The 23625-nt window shown below is 40.2% G+C and overlaps 1 protein-coding gene across 2 annotated transcripts in view; it reads right to left on the bottom strand.

Annotated features, from left to right (window-relative positions):
- Window positions 1–16133: 16133 nt before the first annotated feature.
- CCDC198 (coiled-coil domain containing 198) overlaps window positions 16134–23625 on the bottom strand; it is a 30805-nt gene continuing 23313 nt past the window's right edge. Inside the window, exons 4-6 of one of the 2 annotated variants that reach the window (XM_065872398.1) lie at window positions 22910–23011; window positions 21972–22131; window positions 16134–16363 (exon numbers count right to left, since the gene is read on the bottom strand). In XM_065872398.1, the coding sequence (XP_065728470.1) occupies window positions 16134–16363; window positions 21972–22131; window positions 22910–23011 (492 nt within the window). The remainder of the gene's footprint in view (window positions 16364–21971; window positions 22132–22909; window positions 23012–23625) is intronic. The other variant, XM_065872399.1, reaches the window with a different exon arrangement.

Raw genomic sequence — 23625 nt, 5'->3', positions numbered from 1 at the left:
CTAATATTATTAAAATATATAACTATATAAGTATACATGAAATCTCATAATACATTGTTGTTTTTCTTTAAACAGTCAATTAACTTTTATAGAGGTTCTGAAAATTTTTAAAAAGTATTTTATATTTACCTACATATATTTACCATTTCTAGTGCTCTTCATTCCTTTGGGTGATTCATAATTCCTTCTGATAGCATTTTCCTTCTGCCTAAAGAACTTTCTTTGACATTTTTTCAATGCTGGTCAGCTGATGATGAATTGTTACAGCTTTGAATGTCTAAAATAGTCTTCACTTTGTCTTCATTTATGAAATATATTTTCTCTGGGTATAAAATTCTAGGTTGACAGGTTTTTTTTTTTTTCCTTTTAGTACTTTAAAGATGTTGTTTTCTGGATTGTATAGTTTTTGATGAAAAGTCTACTGCCATCTTTGTTCTGCTGTATGTCCTGTCTTTTTTCTAAGGAAGGGGAATTATTAGATCCATCTTTCATGGTTTACCCCTTTCTTCTACATTGTTGGAGATTTCCTTGAACAAATGTTTTAGCTCACTAAATTATCTTCAATGTCAATTATGCAATTCTGCTCATTTATTGAGCAGCTATTTTTTAAATTGTATTTTACATTTTCAAGATTTCACATTGTCTTTTTCACCTGTTTATATTTATAGACACTTGTTTTTTTTTTTTTTTTTTTTTTGCGGTATGCGGGCCTCTCACTGTTGTGGACTCTCCCGATGTGGAGCGCAGGCTCGGCAGCCTTGGCTCCCAGGCCCAGCTGCTCCGCGGCATGTGGGATCCTCCCGGACCGGGGCACAAACCCGTGTCCCCTGCATCGGCAGGCGGACTCTCAACCACTGCGCCACCAGGGAAGCCCTAGACACTTGTTTTTGTCAGCCTATTTTATCTTTGTGAAATTAATATATTTATTTTAAAGTTCTTTGCTTTTGTAATGTTGCATTGAATGTCTTTTTATTCAAAAAATTGTTTACATGTTCATATCCTTAAGAATTTATCCTATACATAGAATACTGGGTCAAAAAGAACAAATAATTTTGAAGACTTTCTTGGAAGCTTCTAGATTGCTTCCTGAAAAAGTAAAATTGCCACAATCATCCATCTATCCACTACTTCAAAATAACAGTAATTGAGTGTGTATGATATATCTGGCATATGGCAGGAATGTCTGTTTTGCTACACTTTGCAATGATTCAAACTATGTAAAATATATAGTTGCACTGGATCATCTCCCCCTTCTACTCCATGGCATATACTGTTGCTACTCCAGATCCTCTTGAATACATTTTACCATTTGGTGTGCCCTTCCTTTGGGGCAAATTGCTTTCACTTTCAATGACTCTCACCTGAGACTCATCTTCAGCAAACTGCTTTGGGCTAGTGGAGCTCACTACCCCCATGAACAGAGGGCTGGAGGGCCAGGCAGTTACTCTCCACCGGTCATCCCTAGCCAATGACTAGAGGTTACAGGATTATGAAGAGCTTCCTGGTGTCGGTCTCAACAACTCTGATATCTCAATCATACTCCAGGGTCTCCTGTGAGATAAATTACCTTCCTCAGAATTTTGCCTGAAATTGCACCTTTATTTGGGTTCTTCCCCTTCATTGTCCTGATTCCCCCCTCCCTTAACTGATTTTTCCTGACATCTCTTCTTTAAAAAATAACTTGTGCTCAAGTCACCTCAGGGTCTGCTTTGGGGAACCTGACCTAAGATATGCTCCAATTCCACCCTACCATAAATACTGTTAATTTGGCGTAGTTTGTCTTATACTTTTCTCTTCTACGACATGCATAAACAGGAAAAAAAGTTATACATTATACACATTACCCTGTAATTTGCCTTAGTTTTTTCATTTAGTAATATATCATGGACGCCTAAGACAATCCTTTAAAAAAATTCTCTATAGTGTTACATTGATTTTATTGAGGTTCCATACTATAATTTTTCAATTACCACTATAGATAGACATTAATATTGTTTCAAATTTTATGCTGCTGCAATAACCTTGAGATCTTTGTCTTCAATAACGAGGTCAGGTTCTTGAGAAGGGGGCTTTTGCACTTTAAAAAGTTCCCCTTAGATGTTAAGAGCCAGATCCCATAAGTCTTAGAACAGAGAGAACGAAACATTTGTGTTCTGGACATGGGGTAAGAGGTTGAAAGGTGATGACTCAGGAACAGGTTGCCAACCACATAAAGAAGAAAGAAAATTCCTCCTTGGCTTAGAGGCAAGTATTTTGGAAGAAACTGAGAGGAGAAAGTAAAAGAGCTGAGAAGCTTATGTGGGGCTTTCCCCCTGGCCTGTCCTTTGGTGTGAAAACCTGGGAGGTGGGATCATGTAGAGACTCCGGGCAGATTCTCATTCAGTGCGTCCTGTTTAGAGGACCCTGCCGGAGCCATTCTGACTACTGCCCATGCTCTGTGCATAGTTAAATGTTTTGACTATCCCCTGCTGTCTTCAGGAAGATTTGTTGACTTAAAAGCAGAAAGCTACATCTCTATCTGCAGGGTGGATAGGAACATATATTTTGGGGTGTGCCCTTTATGAAAAAGAATGAAAATTATGAACCTGCCTTAAAGCAACATCTGGGGGCTGCAGCAGAGTAATAATGGCAACAAGATATGTTTCAGTAGAAAGGGCCTGCACCTCCAAGCCTCGACTCCTGCAGGTATTGCAAGGAAGTTTCCACGGCCTCCAAAGAAGCAGGCGAGGGAGCTGAGAACTGAGAGCCTTGGGGACTCCTTTGCACAGTATGTGGGATGGACAGCCCACCCCAGGGACTGTATAGAAAACATAGTTGATTCTTGGAGGATGAGTAGCACCCTCCAAATTGAGGTGGGGCCGAACAGCAGGAGAAAACTGCAGGGCTTCCTTGTAAGCAGTCACTACACAAGGCTAGTGCCGAGAGTATGGCAGGAAATAACATAGCTGGGGATGGGGCTGGGGCTCTTGCTAAGGAGAGGGAGGTAGCTGCCCAAGATCATCAAGATGAATATCTTTCAGTCAAGGCCAGAGAGGACAGAGGACAACACTGATGAGTTATTCCTCACACCCCACAAGGACAGGGCCGTAAGCAGGCCTGAGCTTCTTTCCCCAAACTTGGACCCTGGCTGGGGAGAGAGAAACAGGAGTGGAAGAGAATCTTAAGCGAATGCATTTTAAGCCATAGTGGTTGAAGTACTTTGAACTGGTGAGAGGACAGTGTTGGGAATGGGAGCTTGAGAGCTAGAGTTACAGAGAGAGGAACAGCATTTCAAGATAGTATACCCTGAGACATTTCCCTTATGATTAGTGAACCCACTGTTCATCCATGAACTTCTAAAAAATTATATTTGGAGCTTTTTGTCAGTCGTCTTTTTTTTCCTACATTTATTATGGTTTATTTTATTTTATGTTATTTATTTATTTTGGCTGCATTGGGTCTTTGTTGCTGCACGCGGGCTTTCTCTAGTTGCGGTGAGCAGGGGCTACTCTTCCTTGTGGTGCGCCGGCTTCTCATTGCAGTGGCTTCTCTTGTTGCGGAACACAGGCTCTAGACGTGCAGGCTTCAGTTGTTGTGGCTCACAGGCTCTAGAGTGCAGGCTCAGTAGTTGTGGCGCACAGGCTTGGTTGCTCCGCGGCATGTGGGATCTTCCCCGACCAGGGCTAGAACCCGTGTCCCCTGCATTGGCAGGCGGATTCTTAACCACTGCACCACCAGCGAAGCCCCAGTCATCCTTGAACTTTTGTCTTTGCATACTGATATTTTTATTTCTGTTGGCTAACTTCTGAGAAATGGTTTGCAAAAGCTGCTGATTTTTAAATATATCTTTTATCCAGACACCTATTTTTAATTCCATTATGCATTCTAAAAGTTTTTCAGCTGATTCTTTTGGGTAGTCTAGGCATATAATCAAATTGTCTGTGAATCATGGTAAATCTCTTTTTAATTCCATAGTTATGTACTTCTGGCTTTTGTTTCATGTCTCATTGAACAGACCAGACTCCTAGAACCACAAAATTTTTTCTTCTTATTTTATTCCTAATTTCAACAGGAATAAAGCTACTAGTTAACAAACATGTATAGAGCAGTTATTAGGCATTGGGCGCTGTTTATTTTATTAGTTATCTATTTTATACATATTAGTGTATACGTGTCAATCCCACTCTCCCAATTCATCCCCCCACCACTCCCCCCCACCACCCCACTTTCCCCCATTGGTGTCCATATGTTTGTTCTCTACATCTGTGTCTCTATTTCTGCCTTGCAAACCAGTTCATCTATACAATGTTTCTAGATTCCACATGTATGCGTTAACATGTGATATTTGTTTTTCTCTTTCTGACTTACTCTGTATGGCAGTCTCTGGGTCCATCCATGTTTCTTCAAATGACCCAATTTCGTTCCTTTTTATGGCTGAGTAATATTCCATTGTATATATGTACCACATCTTCTTTATCCATTCGTCTGTCGATGGGCATTTAGGTTGCTTCCATGACCTGGCTATTGTAAATAGTGCTGCAATGAACATTGGGGTGCATGTGCCTTTTTGAATTATGGTTTTCTCTGGCTATATGCCCCGTAGTGGGATTGCTGGGTCATATGGTAATTCTATTTTTAGTTTCTTAAGGAACCTCCATATTCTCCATAGTGGCTGTATCAATTTACATTGCCACCAACAGGGCAAGAGGGTTCCCTTTTCTCCACAGCCTCTCCAGCATTTGTTGTTTGTAGATTTTCTGATGATGCCCATTCTAATTGGTGTGAGGTGATACCTCATTGTGGTTTTGATTTGCATTTCTCTAATGATTAGTGATGTTGAGCAGCTTTTTATGTGCCTCTTGGCCTTCTGTATGTCTTCTTTGGAGAAATGTCTATTTAGGTCTTCTGCCCATTTTTTTGATTGTGTTGTTTGATTTTTTAAAAAATATTGACCTGCATGAGCTGTTTATATATTTTGGAGATTAATCCTTTGTTGATTCATTTGCAAATATTTTCTCCCATTCTGAGGGGTGTCATTTCATCTTGTATAGTTTCCTTTGCTGTGCAAAAGCTTTGAAGTTTCATTAGGTCCCATTTGTTTATTTCTGTTTTTATTTCCATTACTCTAGCAGGTGGATCAAAAAAGATCTTGTTGTGATTTATGTCAAAGAGTGTTATTATGTTTTCCTCTAAGAGTTTTGTAGTGTCCAGTCTTACACTTAGGTCTTTAATCCATTTTGAGTTTATTTTTGTGTATGGTATTAGGGAGTGTTCTAATTTCATTCTTTTACATGTAGCTGCCCAGTTTTCCCAGCACCACTTGTTGAAGAGACTGTCTTTTCTCCATTGTATATCCTTGCCTCGTTTGTCATAGATTAGTTGACCATAGGTGCATGGGTTTATCTCTGGGCTTTCTATCCTGTTCCATTGATCTGTATTTCTGTTTTTGTGCCAGTAACATATTGTCTTGATTACTGTAGCTTTGTAGTATAGTCTGAAGTTAGGGAGTCTGATTCCTCCAGCTCTGTTTTATTCCCCTCCAGATAGCTTTGGCTATTTGGGGTCTTTTGTGTCTCCATACAAATTTTAAGATTTTTTGTTCTAGTTCTGTAAAAAATGCCATTGGTAATTTGATAGGGATTGCGTTGAACCTGTAGATTGCTTTGGGTAGTATAGTCATTTTCACAATATTGATTCTTCCAATCCACAAACATGGTATATTTCTCCATCTGTTTGTGTCATCTTTAATTTCTTTCATCAGTGTCTTATAGTTTTCTGAGTACAGGTCTTTTACCTCCTTATGCAGGTTTATTCCTAGGTATTTTATTCTTTTTGTTGCAATGGTGAATGGGATTGTTTCTTTAATTTCTCTTTCTGGTCTTTTGTTGTTAGTGTATAGGAATGCAAGAGATTTGTGTGCATTGATTTTGTATCCTGCAACTTTACAAAGTTCATTGATTAGCTCTAGTAGTTTCCTGGTGGCATCTTTAGGGTTATCTATGTATAGTACCATGTCATCTGCAAACAGTGACAGTTTTACTTCTTCTTTTCCAATTTGTATTCCTTTTATTTCTTTTTCTTCTCTGATTTCAATGGCTAAGACTTCCAAATCTACGTTAAATAATAGTGGCAAGAGTGGACATCCTTGTCTTGTTCCTGATCTTAGTGGAAATGGTTTCAGTTTTTCACCATTGAGGATGATGTTTGCTGCAGGTTTGTTGTATATGGCCTTTATGATGTTGAGGTAGGTTCCCTCTATGCCCACTTTCTGGAGAGTTTTTACCATAAATCGGTGTTGAATTTTGTCAAAAGCTTTTTCTGCATCTATTGAGATGATCATATGGTTTTTATCCTTCAATTTGTTAACATGGTGTATCACATTGATTGATTTGCATATATTGAAAAACCCTTCCATCTCTAGGATAAATCCCACTCGATCACAGTGTATGATCCTTTTAATGTGTTGTTGGATTTTGTTTGCTAGTATTTTGTTGAGGATTTTTGCATCTATATTCATCTGATATTGGCCTGTAATTTTCTTTTATTGTAGTATCTTTGTCTGGTTTTGGTATCAGGGTGATGGTGGACTCATAGAATGAGTTTGGGAGTGTTCCTTCCTCTGAAGTTCTTTGGAAGAGTTTGAGAAGGATAGGTGTTAGCTCTTCTCTAAATGTTTGATAGAATTCACCTGTGAAGCCATCTGGTCCTGGACTTTTGTTTGTTGGAAGATTTTTAATCACAGTTTGAATTGCATTACTTGTGATTGGTCTGTTCATATTTTCTGTTTCTTCCTGGTTCAGTCTTGGAAGGTTAAACCTTTCTAAGAATTTGTCCATTTCTTCTAGGTTGTCCATCTTATTGGCATAGAGTTGCTTGTAGTAGTCTCTTAGGATGCTTTGTATTTCTGCAGTGTCCGTTGTAACTTCTCCTTTTTCATTCCTAATCTTGTTGATTTGAGTCCTCTCCCTCTTTTTCTTCATGAATCTGGCTAACAGTTTATCAATTTTGCTTATCTTCTCAAAGAACCAGCTTTTAGCTTTATTGATCTTTGCTATTGTTTTCTTTGTATCTATTTCATTTATTTCTGCTCTGATCTTTATGATTTCTTTCCTTCTACTAACTTTGGATTTTGTTTATTCTTCTTTCTCTAGTTCCTTTAGGTGTAAGGTTAGATTGTTTATTTGAGATTTTTCTTGTTTCTTAAGGTAGGATTGTATTGTTATAACGTTCACTCTTAGAACTGCTTTTGCTGCATCCCATAGGTTTTGGATCCTCATGTTTTCATTGTCATTTGCCTCTAGGTATTTTTTGATTTCCTCTTTGATTTCTTCAGTGATCTCTTGGTTAGTTAGTAACGTAATGTTTAGCCTCCACGTTTTTCTGTTTTTCACGTTTTTTTTTTTTTTTTGCGGTACATGGGCCTCTCACTGTTGTGGCCTCTCCCATTGCGGAGCAAGGCTCCAGACATGCAGGCCCAGCAGCCGTGGCTCATGGGCCCAGCTACTCTGCGGCATGTGGGACCCTCCCGGACCGGGGCACGAACTCGTTTCGCCTGCATTGGCAGGCGGACTCTCAACCACTGCGCCACCAGGGAAGCCCTTTCACGTTTTTGTTTTTCCTCTGTAATTGATTTCTTTTTTTTTTAAGATGTTGGGGATAGGAGTTTATTAATTAATTAATTTATTTTTGCTGTGTTGGGTCTTCGTTTCTGTGTGAGGGCTTTCTCCAATTGCGGCGAGCAGGGGCCACTCTTGATCGCGGTGTGCAGGCCTCTCACTGGCACGGCCTCTCTTGTTGTGGAGTCCAGGCTCCAGACATGCAGGCTTAGTAGTTGTGGCTCACAGGCCTAGTTGCTCTGTGGCATGTGGGATCCTCCCAGACCAGGGCTTGAACCCGTATCCCCTGCATTAGCAGGCAGATTCTCTCTCAACCACTGAGCCACCAGGGAAGCCCTGTAATTGATTTCTAATCTCATAGGATTGTGGTTGGAAAAGATGCTTGATATGATTTCAGTTTTGGTAAATTTACCGAGGCTTGATTTGTGACCCAAGATGTGATCTATCCTGGAGAATGTTCCTTGTGCACTTGAGAAGAAAGTGTAATCTGCTGTTTTTGGATGGAATGTCTTATAAATGTCAATTAAATCTATCTGTTCTATTGTGTCATTTAAAGCTTGTGTTTCCTTATTTATTTTCCAACTGGATGATCTGTCCATTGGTATAAGTGAGGTGTTAAAGTCCCCCACTATTATTGTGTTACTGTCGATTTCTCCTTTTATAGCTGTAGCAGTTGCCTTATGTATTGAGGTGCTCCTATGTTGGGTGCATATATACTTATAATTGTTATATCGTCTTCTTGGATTGATCCCTTGATCATTATGTAGTGTCCTTCCTTGTCTCTTGTAACATTCTTTTTTTTAAAGTCTATTTTATCTGATATGAGTATTGCTACTCCAGCTTTCTTTTGATTTCCATTTGCATGGAATATCTTTTTCCATCCCCTCACTTTCAGTCTGTATGTGTGTTGGGTGCTGTTTTAAGTACTTTAATGTATGATCTTATTTCTGTCACTGTGAGGTAGGCACTATTATAATTTCCATTTTACAGTGAGGAGGTTTTGAAGACAGGCAAACTTCAAATGAAATTGCAGTTTTTCCAATTAAATGTGTGGGCATTGACATTTCATACACTTTATTAACATCGGTTTTCCCTTTTCAGAATCGAGAATGATAATGTCTATCATAGAATCAGGATCAGGAATTCTGTACACAGAGAAGACTCATTAAAAAATACATAGCTTTTATTAACTATTGATACCTGATTCAGAATTTCTTTCAGTTATTTAACCTTTATGTGGCCATGAGGAAGTTGCAGAGCTGGGCTGTGAATTCTGAGTCTAGAGCCTATTGTTCTTTACCTCTAGACAGGTGTGCTGGTAAATGTTTAATATCCAGCTCTCTGAAAAAAAAAAAGTCCCGATTGGCAACATTTGCCAATTTTTGTGGTGTAACTACTCTCACCATGGTTGATGTGGTATCACTGAATATGGATTTGGGAAGAGGTCCTCATAATTCCTCTTGGGAACCGGAACTGGCCACGCTAGGCAATTCCAGCACTCCTCAGCCTCCAGCATTACATCATAAGGCAAGGAGGTGGTTGCTGTGTAAGGTACCTGTTGGTTGAGGTTCTTTGGCTTCAAGAAATAGAAATCAGGTGGAGCTGGTCCAAGTCAAAGGTGAATTCGCTGTAAAGATGCAGTCTTAGAAGGAAGGGCAAGGAGGCAGCAGGGCTTAGGAGGGCTGGGAATGAGGGATAGATGTGCTGTGGGGTCTCAGTGCATCCCTTGTCTCTGACTCTGTTTACTGCAGGTCTGTGTTCCTGCATCTCTGGCTCACAGGGCAGAATGCTACTATCCATCAATCCTGAATGTACCCACTGAGGTTCTTGCCACCGGCAGAGACTGAGGTCCTCTCTGACTGGCTCAGTTGGGTCAAGGGTCAGTCCTAGACAGTCAGCTATGACTATATGACGTTAGTGTTGGCCATAGTCTGTTTGCTTCTGTTCATGATCACATTGGAGATGTCATTCTAGACTAGGACCAGCCCCTTCTGTCTCTGAAATTCTGTTACACTTAAAACTCGTTGTCACACCAGGATCCTCTGGACTCCTCACCATCTGTGTCTTGATGACCTTTCTGAGGTCGTCCCTGTCAGCGTCCCCTTTGCTCACTTCACTTTTCCAGCCTTCTTGTTGGTCCTTGAATATTACAAGTTCATCCCAACTCAGGGCCTTTGTACTTGCTCTCATAGGTGTCCTCATGGCTTCCATCCTTACTTCATTCAAGTCTCTTCCTCAGAGATTCTAAAACCATGGGTCAAATCCATTTCACCTTGCTTTACTAATCAAGGTCATTTTCATTGTTGCTACAAAAGATTTGCCTGTTCTCCAACCAGCACATAGCCCAAGTTGTTTTCCAGGAACTTGCAGTCAGCTGTGTCTAGTTCAAGCCGAGCCAGTTAAGACTGGATGGGACCACTGACCCTCCAGCTGGGCATGCCTGAGTATTCTTTAGCTGTCAGAGGGCTGAAAACTCCACCCTCAGATTGTGTTAAGCACTTACATATTTGAATGTGCCAAGGCCTGTAGCTTAGTTACACCTGCGCAGAAGGACAATTACTGCACCTTTTTCCAATCACCTTTCCCCACACTCCCCACGCCCCCCATGCCTCAGACCACCCTGCTGCTTTATTCTTTATCTCATAAATACCCAAGCCCCTTGGCTTCAGGGAGGCAGATTTGAAACTTGTTCTCCTGTCTTGTCTGTCTTGAGAATAAACCTTCTCTTTGCTGCAAACCTTGTCACTGCAGTGTTTTTGCTTGTTGTGTGTCAGGCAAAACAAACCTGATTCCCTAACAAGCCCCTCCCTGAGCATCCTGCCTGAAACAGTCCATTCCACTGTGCGTGTCCTCATACCTGCTTTATTCTCTTCAATATTACCTGAAATTGTATCATGTATTTGACTCTCTGCTCCAGGTCTCACTGCTGGAATATAACCCATGGGTCCAGGGACTCTGTCTTGTATGGCTGTATTTTCAGCATCTGGAACAGTGCTTGGCATCTAGTAGACACTTAAAACCTATTGGCTGCATGCTTGATTAAATAAATCAATGAGAGTGAGCTGCAGACTTATTATGAAGTACACATTTGAAAATAAACCTTAACTCTTCACTTTGTTTTAAAATGTTTTTATTTTACACATAAATAGTATAATAGTATTCCTTTTAAAGTGAGATGTAATTTGGATTTTTCATGGTCTAAACTTCCCTAATCTACCCCTTAGTATATTTTCTCTCAAGCTTTCCCCACAGTATTCTAAATTAGGTTTTGCTGTAATATGTGGAAATAGGCTTTTGTTTTTCATTTGAGGCAGGAAATATTTGACTTTAATTATGATTTGATGATCCTGGTAAGAAGGGAAGTGGCATGAAGAGCTGGTATTTGTTTTCTGTCTTTAAAGGCTCTGTGTGAGCAGAAAAGATTATCTTCTTGTTTACAAAACTATTTCATAGGTGACTCCTGCAAGAATCATCTCCAGTTAACTCCCAGTACAGTAACTCAGAATTATCGTCAAAATAGATAGATGAAGAAGAATGGCCCTTTGCTGGAAAAAAATAATCGAGAAAAGCATATTTCCAAAAGTATGCCAGAAAAAAGACTTCTTTTTCTCATGAAAAATTCAGAGCAAGAAAGAAAATGCTACTTTCACAAGAGAAAGCATGTATTTGGTCATAGACAAGACTCCCCCCACTCTCCCCCCCCCCCCACCATCCCCAAAGCTGAGGAGATTTTCAGTTAGAGAAAATTGACAACTTTGCCTTCAGGCTTAATTTTATAGCTTTTACCAGCGGCAGCAGCTGTGTTTACTGACGGCCCTGCGTTGCCTCTGAACAAATTCAAGATTAAGTAAAGGATTGGTGTTCTCAGATAATTACCAGCCAAACGCACAGTCTCTTACTGTGTGTGGAGCTCCAGGCCTCATGTCCTTACCTTTAAAAATTACCTCAGAAGCTGTTGCTTTTAAAGATAGAAGTTGGTATATCTGCTATAATAGAATGTTTGTAGCCCTGAAGCTGTGGTTTTCAACCCCAGCTGCACGTTGGATTCACCTGGGAGCTAAAAGCAGGAAAACACCAACCCAGTGCCAGAACTCTAGCCTGACCCAAATAAATCAAAAGGCGGGAACACAAATCCTACTTGTTATTAGGTGTTTGATCACTCGCTGGCTGATTCCAACATGTGGCTCTGAGAACCACAGCCCTCTGGCCCAGGATACGGTGTGCACCTGAGTTCCATCCTGGACGGGGTGTCTGGTGGGGTTGCTCACTGATCCTGCTCGCAGGCCAAATTGTGAAGACAGTTAAATTTATCTTTAGTCTCTCATCTGCGGTTCTGTACCCCTCACCCCACCCCTGGAAACTCCCCTCCTAACATAGTTCTCAGGTGCTCTTATCCTGCCCTGTGCCCCCATTTAAGCACTCAGGCTCCACGGCAATTCTTTCTTGCTAAAAGAAAGCTCTCACCATTTCCAGTGTAATAGTATTCCACTCCCCAAACAAAAAACATGTAACAGAAATGTGAGAATGCAACTGGTGAGCTAAGGTTAAATTAGGGAGAGGAGGTGTGTGCTTCTGGCTCCCATCAGGCCCCTTCTGGTAAGCAGCGGTCTACTCAAAAACACCCAGTTCTGCTGGGTGACCCTGGCAAGTTAGTTGACCTCTCTGGGCCTCAGATTCCGCATCTGTCAAACAGGGGTGACCCACAGAATTGTTGCGTGGATTATATACGTGAAGCATTTGGAGAATGCTTGACACACCATAAGCAGTCAGTGCACATTAGCAGGTATTACTATCACCGTTATTATTATTATCGTAATTTCAAATTCTTGAGTTTAAGATTGGGTGAAGGAGAGTTCCACATGGAGCAGGAAAATGGAGAAGGCATTATGATTTTCTTTTGCAGCTGACACACTCCGATTGAATTTCAAGAAATATTTTGAGCTATGGCATCTTCATTGGTACACATACGTGTCTAGCTCCTCTATCCCAAGACAATGTCTAATTTGTGCCATCCATTTAGATGTATAAATTCCAAGATCTAGGGGAAAAAAAAACCCCCATCTTTTTTTTTTTTTTGCGGTACGCGTACCTCTCACTGTTGTGGCCTCTCCCATTGCGGAGCACAAGCTCCGTACGCGCAGGCTCAGCGGACATGGCTCACGGACCCAGCCGCTCCGTGCCATGTGGAGTCTTCCTAGACCGGGACACGAACCCGTGTACCCCTGCGTCGGCAGGCGGACTCTCAACCACTGCGCCACCAGGGAAGCCCTTCTTTCTAAACTGTATAATCAACCTTGTACAACTAAGACTCTTGGGAAATGAAAGTGAGAGTGAGCAATTGACGCTAATCGACTAGTTAACACATAAATTAATGAATTCCACAAACATTAAATAATAAACTCGGTGCCAGATGTCATGCTAGGAAGCAGGGGGGTGGGTGTAGGGTGTGGATACTACAGGGAGGAGACGCCGAGCCCTCATGTAGCTCAGAGACCAGTGAACGTGTAGAAGGAAGTGTCGTCCAAGTTCAAGTCACAGACCAGAGCCATGAACACCTTCATTGGCCCTGCTGTCTTCAGTGCTGGGAGTTGCCCACCCCACTTTGTTTTTTTGTTTTCTTTTTTGCAGTACGCGGGCCTGCACTGTGCCACCAGGGAAGCCCCTCCCACTTTGTTTTAAACCTTCCAGGTCAACCATAATATGAGGATGTTGAGAATAGGTTGAACTCATTTCTCCTCTCAAGGATCTTACTTTTCCTTTTTTTGTTGGATTCCATATATAAGTGATATCATATGATATCAATATTTGTCTTTCTCTGACTTACTTCAGTCAGTATGATAATCCCTAGGTCTATCCATGTTGCTGCAAATAGCAAAATTTCATTCATTTTTATGGCTGAGTAGTATTCCATTGTATATATACCACATCTTCTTTATCCATTTATCTGTCAATGGGCATTTAATATTCCATTGTGTATATATTCCATTGTGTATATATACCACAACTTCTTTATCCATTCATCTGTTGATGGGCATTTAGGTTGCTTCCATGTCTTGGCTGTTGTAAATAGTGCTGCAATGCACATTGGGGTGTATGTGTCTTTTAAAAATATATTTTCTCAGGATATATGCCCAGCAGTGGAATTGCAGGATCATATGGTAACTCTATTTTAGTTTTTAAGGAACCTCCATACTGTTCTCCATAGTGACTGCACCAATTTACATTCCCTCCAGTGGCGTAGAAAGTTTCCTTTTTCTCTGCACCCTCTTCAGCATTTATTGTTTGTAGATTTTGATTTGCCTTTCTCTGGTCAGAATGGCCATAATCTCTCATAATTAGTGATGTTGAGCATTTTTTCATGTGCCTGTTGGCCATCTGTTTGTCTTCTTTACCAAAATGTCTATTTAGATCTTCTGCCCATTTTTGATTGGGTTGTTTTTTTGAATTAATCCCTTCTCAGTTGTCACATCATCTGCAAATATTTTCTCCCATTCTGTAGGTTGTCTCCTTTGCTGTGCAAAAGCTTTAAGTTTAATTAGGTCCCATTTGTTTGTTTTGGAAAAGATACAATGTACTTATTTACAAAACAGAGACTCACAGATATAGAAAACAAATTTATGGTTACCAAGGGGGAAAGGGCTGGGGAAGGGATAGATTAGGAGGCTGGGATTAACCTATACATACTACTATATATACAAAAGATAACCAACAAGGACCTATTGTCTAGCACAGGAAACAATATTCAATATTTTGTAATAACCTATAAGGGAAAAAATCAGAAAAAGAATATATATATACATACACATACATATGTATACACATACATGTGTATATATATATATGCACACACATATATATAACTGAATCATTGTGCTGTACACCTGAAACTAACACAATATTGTAAATCAACTGTACTTCAATTAAAAACAAAGCAGGATCTTACTTTTCCAAACAGGCTGACTGGTCAAACAATCTATGCATTCCTTTGTAGGAAATACGCTTTTTACCTACCAAAGAAAAAGAATGCTGCTTGCAAAGAACTGGGAGTAAAAATGCCCAGGGATGACCTAATTAATTGTCTCTGTCCTTGGAAGAAACATGAATGTTCATCCCTTGACACAGCAGTCTTTTTATCTTCTTAGTGACTGATCTGAATGTCAAATTCAGGGGGGTGTTTCTATTGTTTTCTTTTTGGAAGTTTCCTAGAGAAGGCTTAAAAGGTATTTTTGTTTTACTTTTTTTAAAGTTCACTAAATTCTTAGAAGCTTCTGGATGGCTTAAAAATATTTTTAGGTTATGCTAAAAGTGGAGTCAAATTTTATACAAAAGAAGTTCTTAAAATTGCCTAAAAATCTACTTTGGGGGTCCCTATAGGTAGCACAAGGGATTCTTGTGATTGAACTTCTCTGTATCTGATTGTGGGGTTGCTCACATGAATCTACACACGTGACAAAACTACACAGAACTAAATACACACACAAACGAGTACATGTAACTGGTAAAATCTGAATAAAGTAGATTGCTTGAAGGGTAAAAAAAAATTTAATTTTGTAAATATCACTTTTGGACTGAACATTTCTAAGTTTCCTTTTAAAGAGTTCTAAGATCTACACCATAATCTAAGGGATCTTCATTTAATTTTGAGTGTCAACTCACAGTGACGTTCCACACTTGACATTATTTTACCTTTTTCCTATAGCCTCTCTGTTATGAGGTAACAAGTTTCTAACTCACAGGAAAGTGACTTAAGTGAGCTTACTGTCTACTGTAGCATCACTGTGACTTTTCTTTAAAAAGTCATTTTTATTTCTATCAAATTTACTCTCTCATCTATTTGTTTTATAAGAAATAATTTGCTTTTAAAACAGTGGGGTGCCATGTCTCAGAGATGGACCCCAATAGACCACACTTTGGAATTGATGCCTTGTGTAGCCCCTTTTTCATTACCTGTGGCCTGGCCTATGACTTGTAGTAACCAATCGAGTGTGTGTTGTTGGGGCAGTGATTTGGGGCCCGTTCCATGAATTAGACTTAAGAGGATAGGCAACTTTTCCTCCTCTGGAAACGTTTGCTTTGGGGAGCCCTGAGCTGATATAAAAGCAAATTCACTACCCTGTAGGAGAGAGCACTTGGGGAATCCACATGAGGAGGCTCTGGGATGATACAGAGAGGGGGCGAGGTCCAGCTGTCTCAGTGTCCTGGTCGAGCCTCCAGAGGACTCCAGTCCTAGCTGCCATCTGGCTTCAACAGCATGAAAAACTTCAAAAGACACCAGCAGAAGAACCACCCAACTGAGCCCAGCAACCCACAGAAAAGTTGGACAATAAGTGGCTGTTATTTAAGCCCCTAAGTTTTGAGGCAGTCAGTTATGTAGTATAATTAACAATATATCTCACATGTTTAATCTTAGGATTTCAAAATGAAAAGAAAGTGAATTGGTGTCCTCAAAATAGTTCATATACTACCTTGGAGAATTTTTAAAGGAAAGTAAGCTTTCAATGCACTCAGTATCTAGGTTAGTGAATAGTATTATTATTCTCAATCAAAAAACTCGTCAGAAAGTGGAATTCTCTCTGTCCTGGTTCTCACCAGTGCTCGTGGTTTCTTCTCGTCTTTCCCCAACTCATCTGAGTCAGAGCTGGAACTGTCCCAGAGAAGCTGTCCACGAGCCTCTCGTTCACGGAACCATGTTTCCAATTTGCCAGTTTTCTGGGGACAATAGTCATTACTTGCTTGATGTTCCAGAAATTCTGCACTCTGTGTATTTTCTACAAAGAATTAGAAGTTCATTTATTTTTTCCCCTGACAATGATGTATTTGTTTAAGTGCTTAGGTTTTTAGGAACACAAAATAATCTACTTGGTGTTCTTTAAAAAAAAAAAAAAAATACACACACACACACACACACACACACACACATACACACATATAAAGGATTTCAACTGGTGTTTCTGTAAGCATTAAAAATGCTTTCCTTGCTATTTAAAAAACTTCTTAATTTTCTGAAAGTCACAAGAATGGCACAGTATACACTTGTATATCCTAACTTATCAACAACATTTTGTCACAGTATTGTTTTATACATATATGCACACACACACACACTTTTCTTCAGCTGAACCATTTGAGAATTAGTTGCAGAGTCACTTCCTCCCAAAATACATCACCACAAGTCTCCTAAGAACAAGGGCAATTTTCCTATGTAACCACAATACAATTATTACACTTAAGATATATGACATTGAGACAACATTGTTCTCTAATATACGGTCTGTATTCAGATATCCATGGTTGTCCCAGTAATACCCTTTATAATGGCTTTTTGTTTGTCTGTTTGTGTTTTATTTTTTAGATCCAGGATCCAATCTAGGAATATGTGTTGCATTTTATTTTCTTGTCTCTTAGTCTTCTTTAATTCAAGAACACCCTCCTATCTTTTTCTTCTTTCTTCTCTTCTCCTTCCTTCCTTCCTTCCTTCCTTCTCTCCCGCTCTTCTTCGCCTTCCCCTCCCCTTCCCTCCTATCCCCCTCCCATCTCCCCCTTCTTCTTCTCCTTCGTCTCTCTTTCTCTCCCCATCCCCAACTCTCTCATTGGCTCTTTTCCTCCTCCACCTTCATTATCTTCTTTTTTCCCTAACACTGACATTTTAAAGCATCCAGGTCAATTGTTCGGTAGAATGGCCCTAAATTCGGGCTTCTCTGATTGTTTCCTTGTGATTAAATTAAGATTAAGTGGTTTTGGCAAGAATATTGCACAGGTGATGTTGCCTGGAGCTACTTATTGAACTTCTACTACATGCTAGGCACATACTATACACTTTTCTTAACCTTCACATCAGCTCTGCCTTTCGTAGCAGAATCACCTATGGAGCTTTTCAGAGACACAGATGCCAGATCTACAGAACTAGGGAGCTCAAAGGGTCAGGCACTTATTTTACCTTCTTTTTTTTTTTTGGAAGAGATTTAATTTATTTTTTGGTGTGGGATTTTGTGCATGTATGTCTTTACTTTAGCTTTTTATTTAAGTAGTACTCAGTGCCCTTTTAGAGTGCGCTTCAGAACAACAGGCTTTATGCAAGGAAGGTGGCTTTTAAGAAAACAAAATCTTAACGATCGTTTTCAAGCTTGGAAAATCATCCTGGGTCAAAGTCCAGATTTTCCCCTCAGTCTGGCGGAATCAGCTGTAACTTTATAGAAGTTGTTTTCGTGATTGTTGTTTATCAAATCTTAAGGCATATTTTATTTAAGCCCTTGATACCTGAAGTTGCATATGGTTACAAAAGAATATTAAACATTTCAACGTGAGGATTCATGCCTTGTGACTCGCGAGTTCCCTTTCTGCCTCACTGAGGGGCTACCCTGCTCTCCCCTTGCATGTTACTGTACTTACTAGCATTGTCTATTTACACAGCCCCGACAGAAAACTATAGTTAATTTATCCTGCAGCCCTAATCTGTCTCCTGAGCTCTGATAATTTTTTGTACAACTGGACACCTCCTCTTTGATGTCTCCTGACAATATGTCAGCTCCACCTTCTTTTTCTGTCTTAAACCTGCCTCTTCTCCCAGTTACCCTAGTCCAGCACTTGGTTGTAACTTTGTTCCATCATCTGCCTAGTTCTTCAGGAGAAACCCAAGAATCCTCCTGGCCACCTCACTCTCTCCACGTACCCATGTGTAATTCATCACCAGGTTCTGCCAATTCTCTCTCCTAAATATCTTATATCTGGCTCCTTCTCTCCCTCCTCTGTGTCACCCTTCTCTGCTGGTCCAGACACCACCTCTCTCTTGCACTACTGCTATGTACTTCTCACCTGTCTCCCCACATCCTCTTGCATTCCTCTCCCATCCATGCTCCACAGTTCAGACAGAGTAATATTTAAAATATAAACCCAATAGTTCACTTACTTGCCCTTTCAGTGGCTTCCCATTGATCTTAAGATAGAGTTCGAAGTCTTTATTTGATTTATGAGACCCTGTGTGCCCTGGGCCCTGACTGTGCCTCCAGAGCCATCTCCAGTCATTCTCTATCTCGATGTCTCTTCTCCATCTGGTGTCTGGAATCTGTCAGGCTCCTTCCCACTCAAGGGCTTTTGCACACTTATCAATCACAGTTTAGGATGTCCCAGGACTCTGTTCCTTATGCTCACGTGCTCACCTGCTCCCTTCATGCAGCTACTTCCTGTCTCAACTTAAATAGCACTTCCTCACAGAAACTGTCCAACTCCTCAGATTATTAGGTCTCTCAGTTATACTCTCATTGGACTTTCCTTTGTTCATTGTGTGTGCTATTGTGTAAGAACCACATCTACTCAGTTCAGTATCTGTTGAAAGAGTAAATAAGTAAAGGAATGAACAAGTGAGCCATCAGAGAATTTTGGCAGGCGGGAAGTATTGGTAACTGGGACCTGGGAAGGGCTTCATTCATTGGGGCCAGGGCGTGTCAATCATCTCTGCTCTACACATGAGCCCAGAACTACTAGAAGCTTCACTCAGATTGAGAACAGGGATTTTCTGCAGACTAGAGGCAGGAGCTTTGAAACAGGAAGAGACCATTTGTTAATGGTGGGATCTAATGTAATATTAGCAATAGCTTGACTCTCACTACGCTCTTGGTGTTATGATATTTCAACTCTAAAGTTAGTATGTGAGGCAAAAAAAAAAAGTTTTGTATACTAAGCATTAAAGTCTGAGAACTTCTGAGCTAGATGTCTTATTACTTGTTACATTTTGATAAATCTCTGTTTGATTCTTTATGGTTGCTAGACTTAAAGAAAAAAGAAAAAAAGAAAAACACGACCTTTAAAACCTAAATGTGTTTTGGGTGAGCAGAGTAGAGGAAAGTGTATCCTACTTCACAATTAATTTGGGGAGAGAGGAAAGAAACAGAAGCCAGTGTGGGAAAAATAGGGAGTGATTTTAGGTAGTACAAGGATCATACCAACCATTAAAAATGTTTGATGGTTATGTATTTTATAATATGTGTTTTAGAAAAATGTATTACCACTATATCGAACCCATAATGTCACAGTTAATTCACAGACAAGGCTAAATTATTAAAATAAAACAAAGCAAGATACCTTAAAGGAAAATACTAAGTAAATAATAGTACAAGTGGCCAGATAAGACCAGAGTTGTGAAGGTGACATTCAAATGATGTATGTGGAGTGACACTTCCCCTGAAGCAGGTAGTTATTTTCACTATAAGACATCAGTTCCATATTTCTTCAGTTTTGTCCCTATCCATATGATACTTTACATTTTATATGTGCTTTTACACACATCATTTGAATTTTATGTAAACTCTACATGGTAGACACAATGCTTTATTCCCATTTTATAGATGTGGAAACTGAGGTTCAAAGAGGTCAGACAACTGGAAGTTAGCTATAATCTCTCTGTAGAATAAAGCTGTATGAACAAATATATAGCTAATATTTATTGAGCGGCTGCTCTTAGCGGTACTATTCGGGCTTCTATTATTCTAATTCTATTCTAATAGTGGTACTATTGAGTGGCTATGTACCAGGCACTGTTCTAGGAACAAGAAAAGATCCTAGCTCCCATGGAGCTTACAATTAGTGAATGTACCGTCAGGGCTCAAATAAAGGACTTTGATTCCAAGTCCAGTGCTTTTTCTACTCACTAGACTCATATGGCTTCTGGAAAGTGTAGGAGCCACATGAACATGTTAAAACTCATAGAACTGTATACCTAAAAGAGCAATGTTCACTTTGTGTAAGTTATATATTATCACGTATTACACAGATATATGTAATTTACTATGTAACTATCTATAAAATATAGGTAAAGCACGTGTGATTTCATTTTAAAGAGGCAGCAAGAAACAAAGACTGATTTTTATCTCACAAGAGAGCTGAAACTCTCATCCTACCTTCCAAAAGAGGGAATAAAAATGGACAAATAGAGCCTTAAATAAGAGGAGCCGGGTACAGAGGAACCTTAATTACCAGAACCCGACTAGCAGAATGCTCATGGAAGTCTATGATCTCAGCGACGTTTCATTTTTAGGAGAAAGAAAAGTGAACTGCTTTCAGAAGACAAAGAAGGTAATCAAAGATGCTACTTCGGAATATGTAAAAAGGAACCATTGCTTGAGCATATGCCTACAGAGTGGTGAGGTCTATAAGGCTTTGCAGTGGGAAGCCTTCTCTTGAGACAGAAATTGGAGGAGTCATAACCTCTACATTTGCTGACTTTCCCAAGGTTGCCCTGGACCCAGCTCTGAGTCGCTGGAGTCCTGATGAGGCTATATGAGGGGATGGGTGGGAGTGCACCCTTTGGAATCAGAAAGACCCGGCCTTGAATCCTGGCTTGTCACATGGGGGCTAATAGTAACTCCTGTCTTATAGGTGTGAAGCTTAAACGTGATAATTCATGTTAAGGGTGGACCACGGTGCCTGGCTTAGAGTAAGCACTCAGGAAACCTTAGCTGGAACTAAATGAAACAGCTTTAAAAAGTATCAGGAGAGCAGAGGAGAACCCCCTTCTCCATGTGCCTCTGTCTCCCCTGGCCTCTCCAGATCTGGAGCATCTTCCAAATGTTGGGGTTTTTTTTGGCCTGATCTCAAGCAATGACTCTAAGTGTCTAATTTTAACTGAGGCACCTTTCTTGGTGGTTTTGCCAATATTTTTTAAATGGTAAAAGTTGTTTTTCTATGTGACTACACAGCATATTTCATTCTGGGACGTGGGACTATAGGTTAAATAGATGTTCCAAGTAGATTTTTCATTTATTCAGCATTTTCTTGTTTAACTTATTGATTAAGCATCTCATTCCTCTGAGCAGGGGCAGTGTCTCTTTCAGCTGGTAACTTTGCATCTTAGAAGCTCAAGACCTCCAGAGACGTGGCCAGCATTTCTGTAGATCTCTAAGTGGTCTTGCTAATGGGCGATTGGCCCACAGCGCAGTAAGCTCTGTATGTGAACAATACCATGCATTTGCAGTGGTGGGTTTGCTCTGGGGGAGTACAGACAGGGAAAACTTAATGGGATGCTAATTGATGGGGCAACACAACACAGAGTTTATGAGCAAAATGTCTGTTGGAAATCACAGAGCCATCTGAGGCCCCTGAGCAACCTGGCCTGACTGCAGTGTGTGGGCTGGGAGTGATCATAGCAGGAGATGAAGCCAAGAAGGTAGGCAGAGGCTAGATCCTGAAGGCTTAGAGTATCAGGGCAAGGAGTTATACCTTGTCCTCAGGCTCAAGGAGACTCACTGAAGGATTCTTTTTTTTTTCAGCAAGAGAGTGATATGGTCAGATTTGCATTTCACCTTCCCCACTCCACATCAGAAGTTTATCTGATGAAGTTTTTAAAATGCTTGAATATTTTACTAAAAAAATTGTGTGCCTCACCTGGACTTCTGTTCAAGGTTTCATCAGGCAACAAGGTTAGAAAGTCACCGTCCTCATTTCTTGGGATGCTTTGAAGGATTTTCTTGACTTTGTGGTCCCTCTGTTTCTGCTTATTAGTTCTTGCCTCCTTGTGAAGACTTGTCTTCAATTCCACTTGGGCCTGAAATTGATCAGCTATAAACAGTTAGTATTCTCCCCTCAAGCTACTTTCACCAGAGAAGATCAACAGATCAGCTACTTTGAAAATTGTGTACTTATCTGTAGACATCTGTAGTCCCCTAAATAGAACAAGGTTCTCTTTTTTCCTGTTAGAAGGTATGGAAACTTTCTTCACGCGCAGGTTTGTTAGGAGAAAGGGGAGCATGCCTATAATCTCAAAACAGTGAGGACCTTTGTAAAACCATTTCACCATAGGCTAGCTGATATATTTGGAATTGCAGAAGACAGGGACTTCAGGCTTATTCACTAGAGTGAGGAATTTGGGTTATGACATTTACAGGAGACATTACTGTAAAGGGGTTTGTTACAAGAGATCTTGCTTATAAAATGATTCTATGGCTTAAATTATAGAGAGATGCCTAGGTATCAAAACACAGACCAATTCACCACCCTCTTCCTTTTTACTAAACCAAGAAAAATTAACCTCATTTTCCTGCTAGAGCCAGAATGTCATAGAAGCAACAGTTAAAAAAAGGGAGACTTGAGACATGGATACATCCTTGAGAGGATGGAAAACAGAGGAAAGACTCAACAGAGTTGGTAGCAGAAGGGATCTTCCTGCTTCTTCTCAACCCCAGTAGTTGAAACTTTGGCTCCAATGACTAAATTTAAAATGCTAGGTAAAGACCAGAGATGAATGCTTAACTATATTCGTGTGCCAGGGCAGTGATTATGTAGAGTACATTTGGTAAATACGACCCTCTTCTTCTCATGTTTACCTCTTGTCTTTTACGGTTCATTTCCAGCATTTGCATCTTATGTAAATACTGTCTTTTCCCAGAAGGATACATTAGAGTTTGCATCTTCTTTTCCAGTTCCTGCTATGAAAGATGATGCACTCGTTAGCATGGGGTAATTAGTTACTGACTCTGCAATCACAACTTGAAATCCTTTTTGGAACAGAGTGAGATCTTAATCATCAGTCATAATCCATAGAGATCTCTTGTGACATCAGAGGTGGACCGTTGCAGCTTCCCGACCAGTTCTTAGTGAAGCTATCAGTGAATGAAGTGGCAATTTGCCATGTGTATCATATCATTTTTAAGGTTCCTGTAGAGTTTTGCAAACGTTGAATGGAAATATGTTTCCATATCTCATTTTGACAAGATACCACTTTCCATGTCAACAGCTGCTTTAACTATCTTCCCAGAAATGTGTTCTGGTTTGATGAGACCTGCTCTCCCTGCTTCTTCTGTCATTGAGTAATTGTCTGGCTATGAAACTAGAGGGGGGCCAACCTATTTCTGTAGGGTTTACTCCCATATTCCACTATAAGCCCTGGTACACTGCAGTTTAGGAAGGATTTAAAATTGATTATTTGTGACTTGGGTGATCTCCCCTGGTGTATCATAAACTCCAGTGAGACAATGTGAACAGTTAATGAGGGCAGCCAGGGGTGAATATACCCTCACTCATCACTTGCTGTGGCCAGGAA

This window comes from Phocoena phocoena, chromosome 2 (assembly GCF_963924675.1).
Source record: "Phocoena phocoena chromosome 2, mPhoPho1.1, whole genome shotgun sequence".
NCBI lineage: Eukaryota > Metazoa > Chordata > Mammalia > Artiodactyla > Phocoenidae > Phocoena > Phocoena phocoena.
This window is presented reverse-complemented; position numbering and strand designations above follow the sequence as displayed.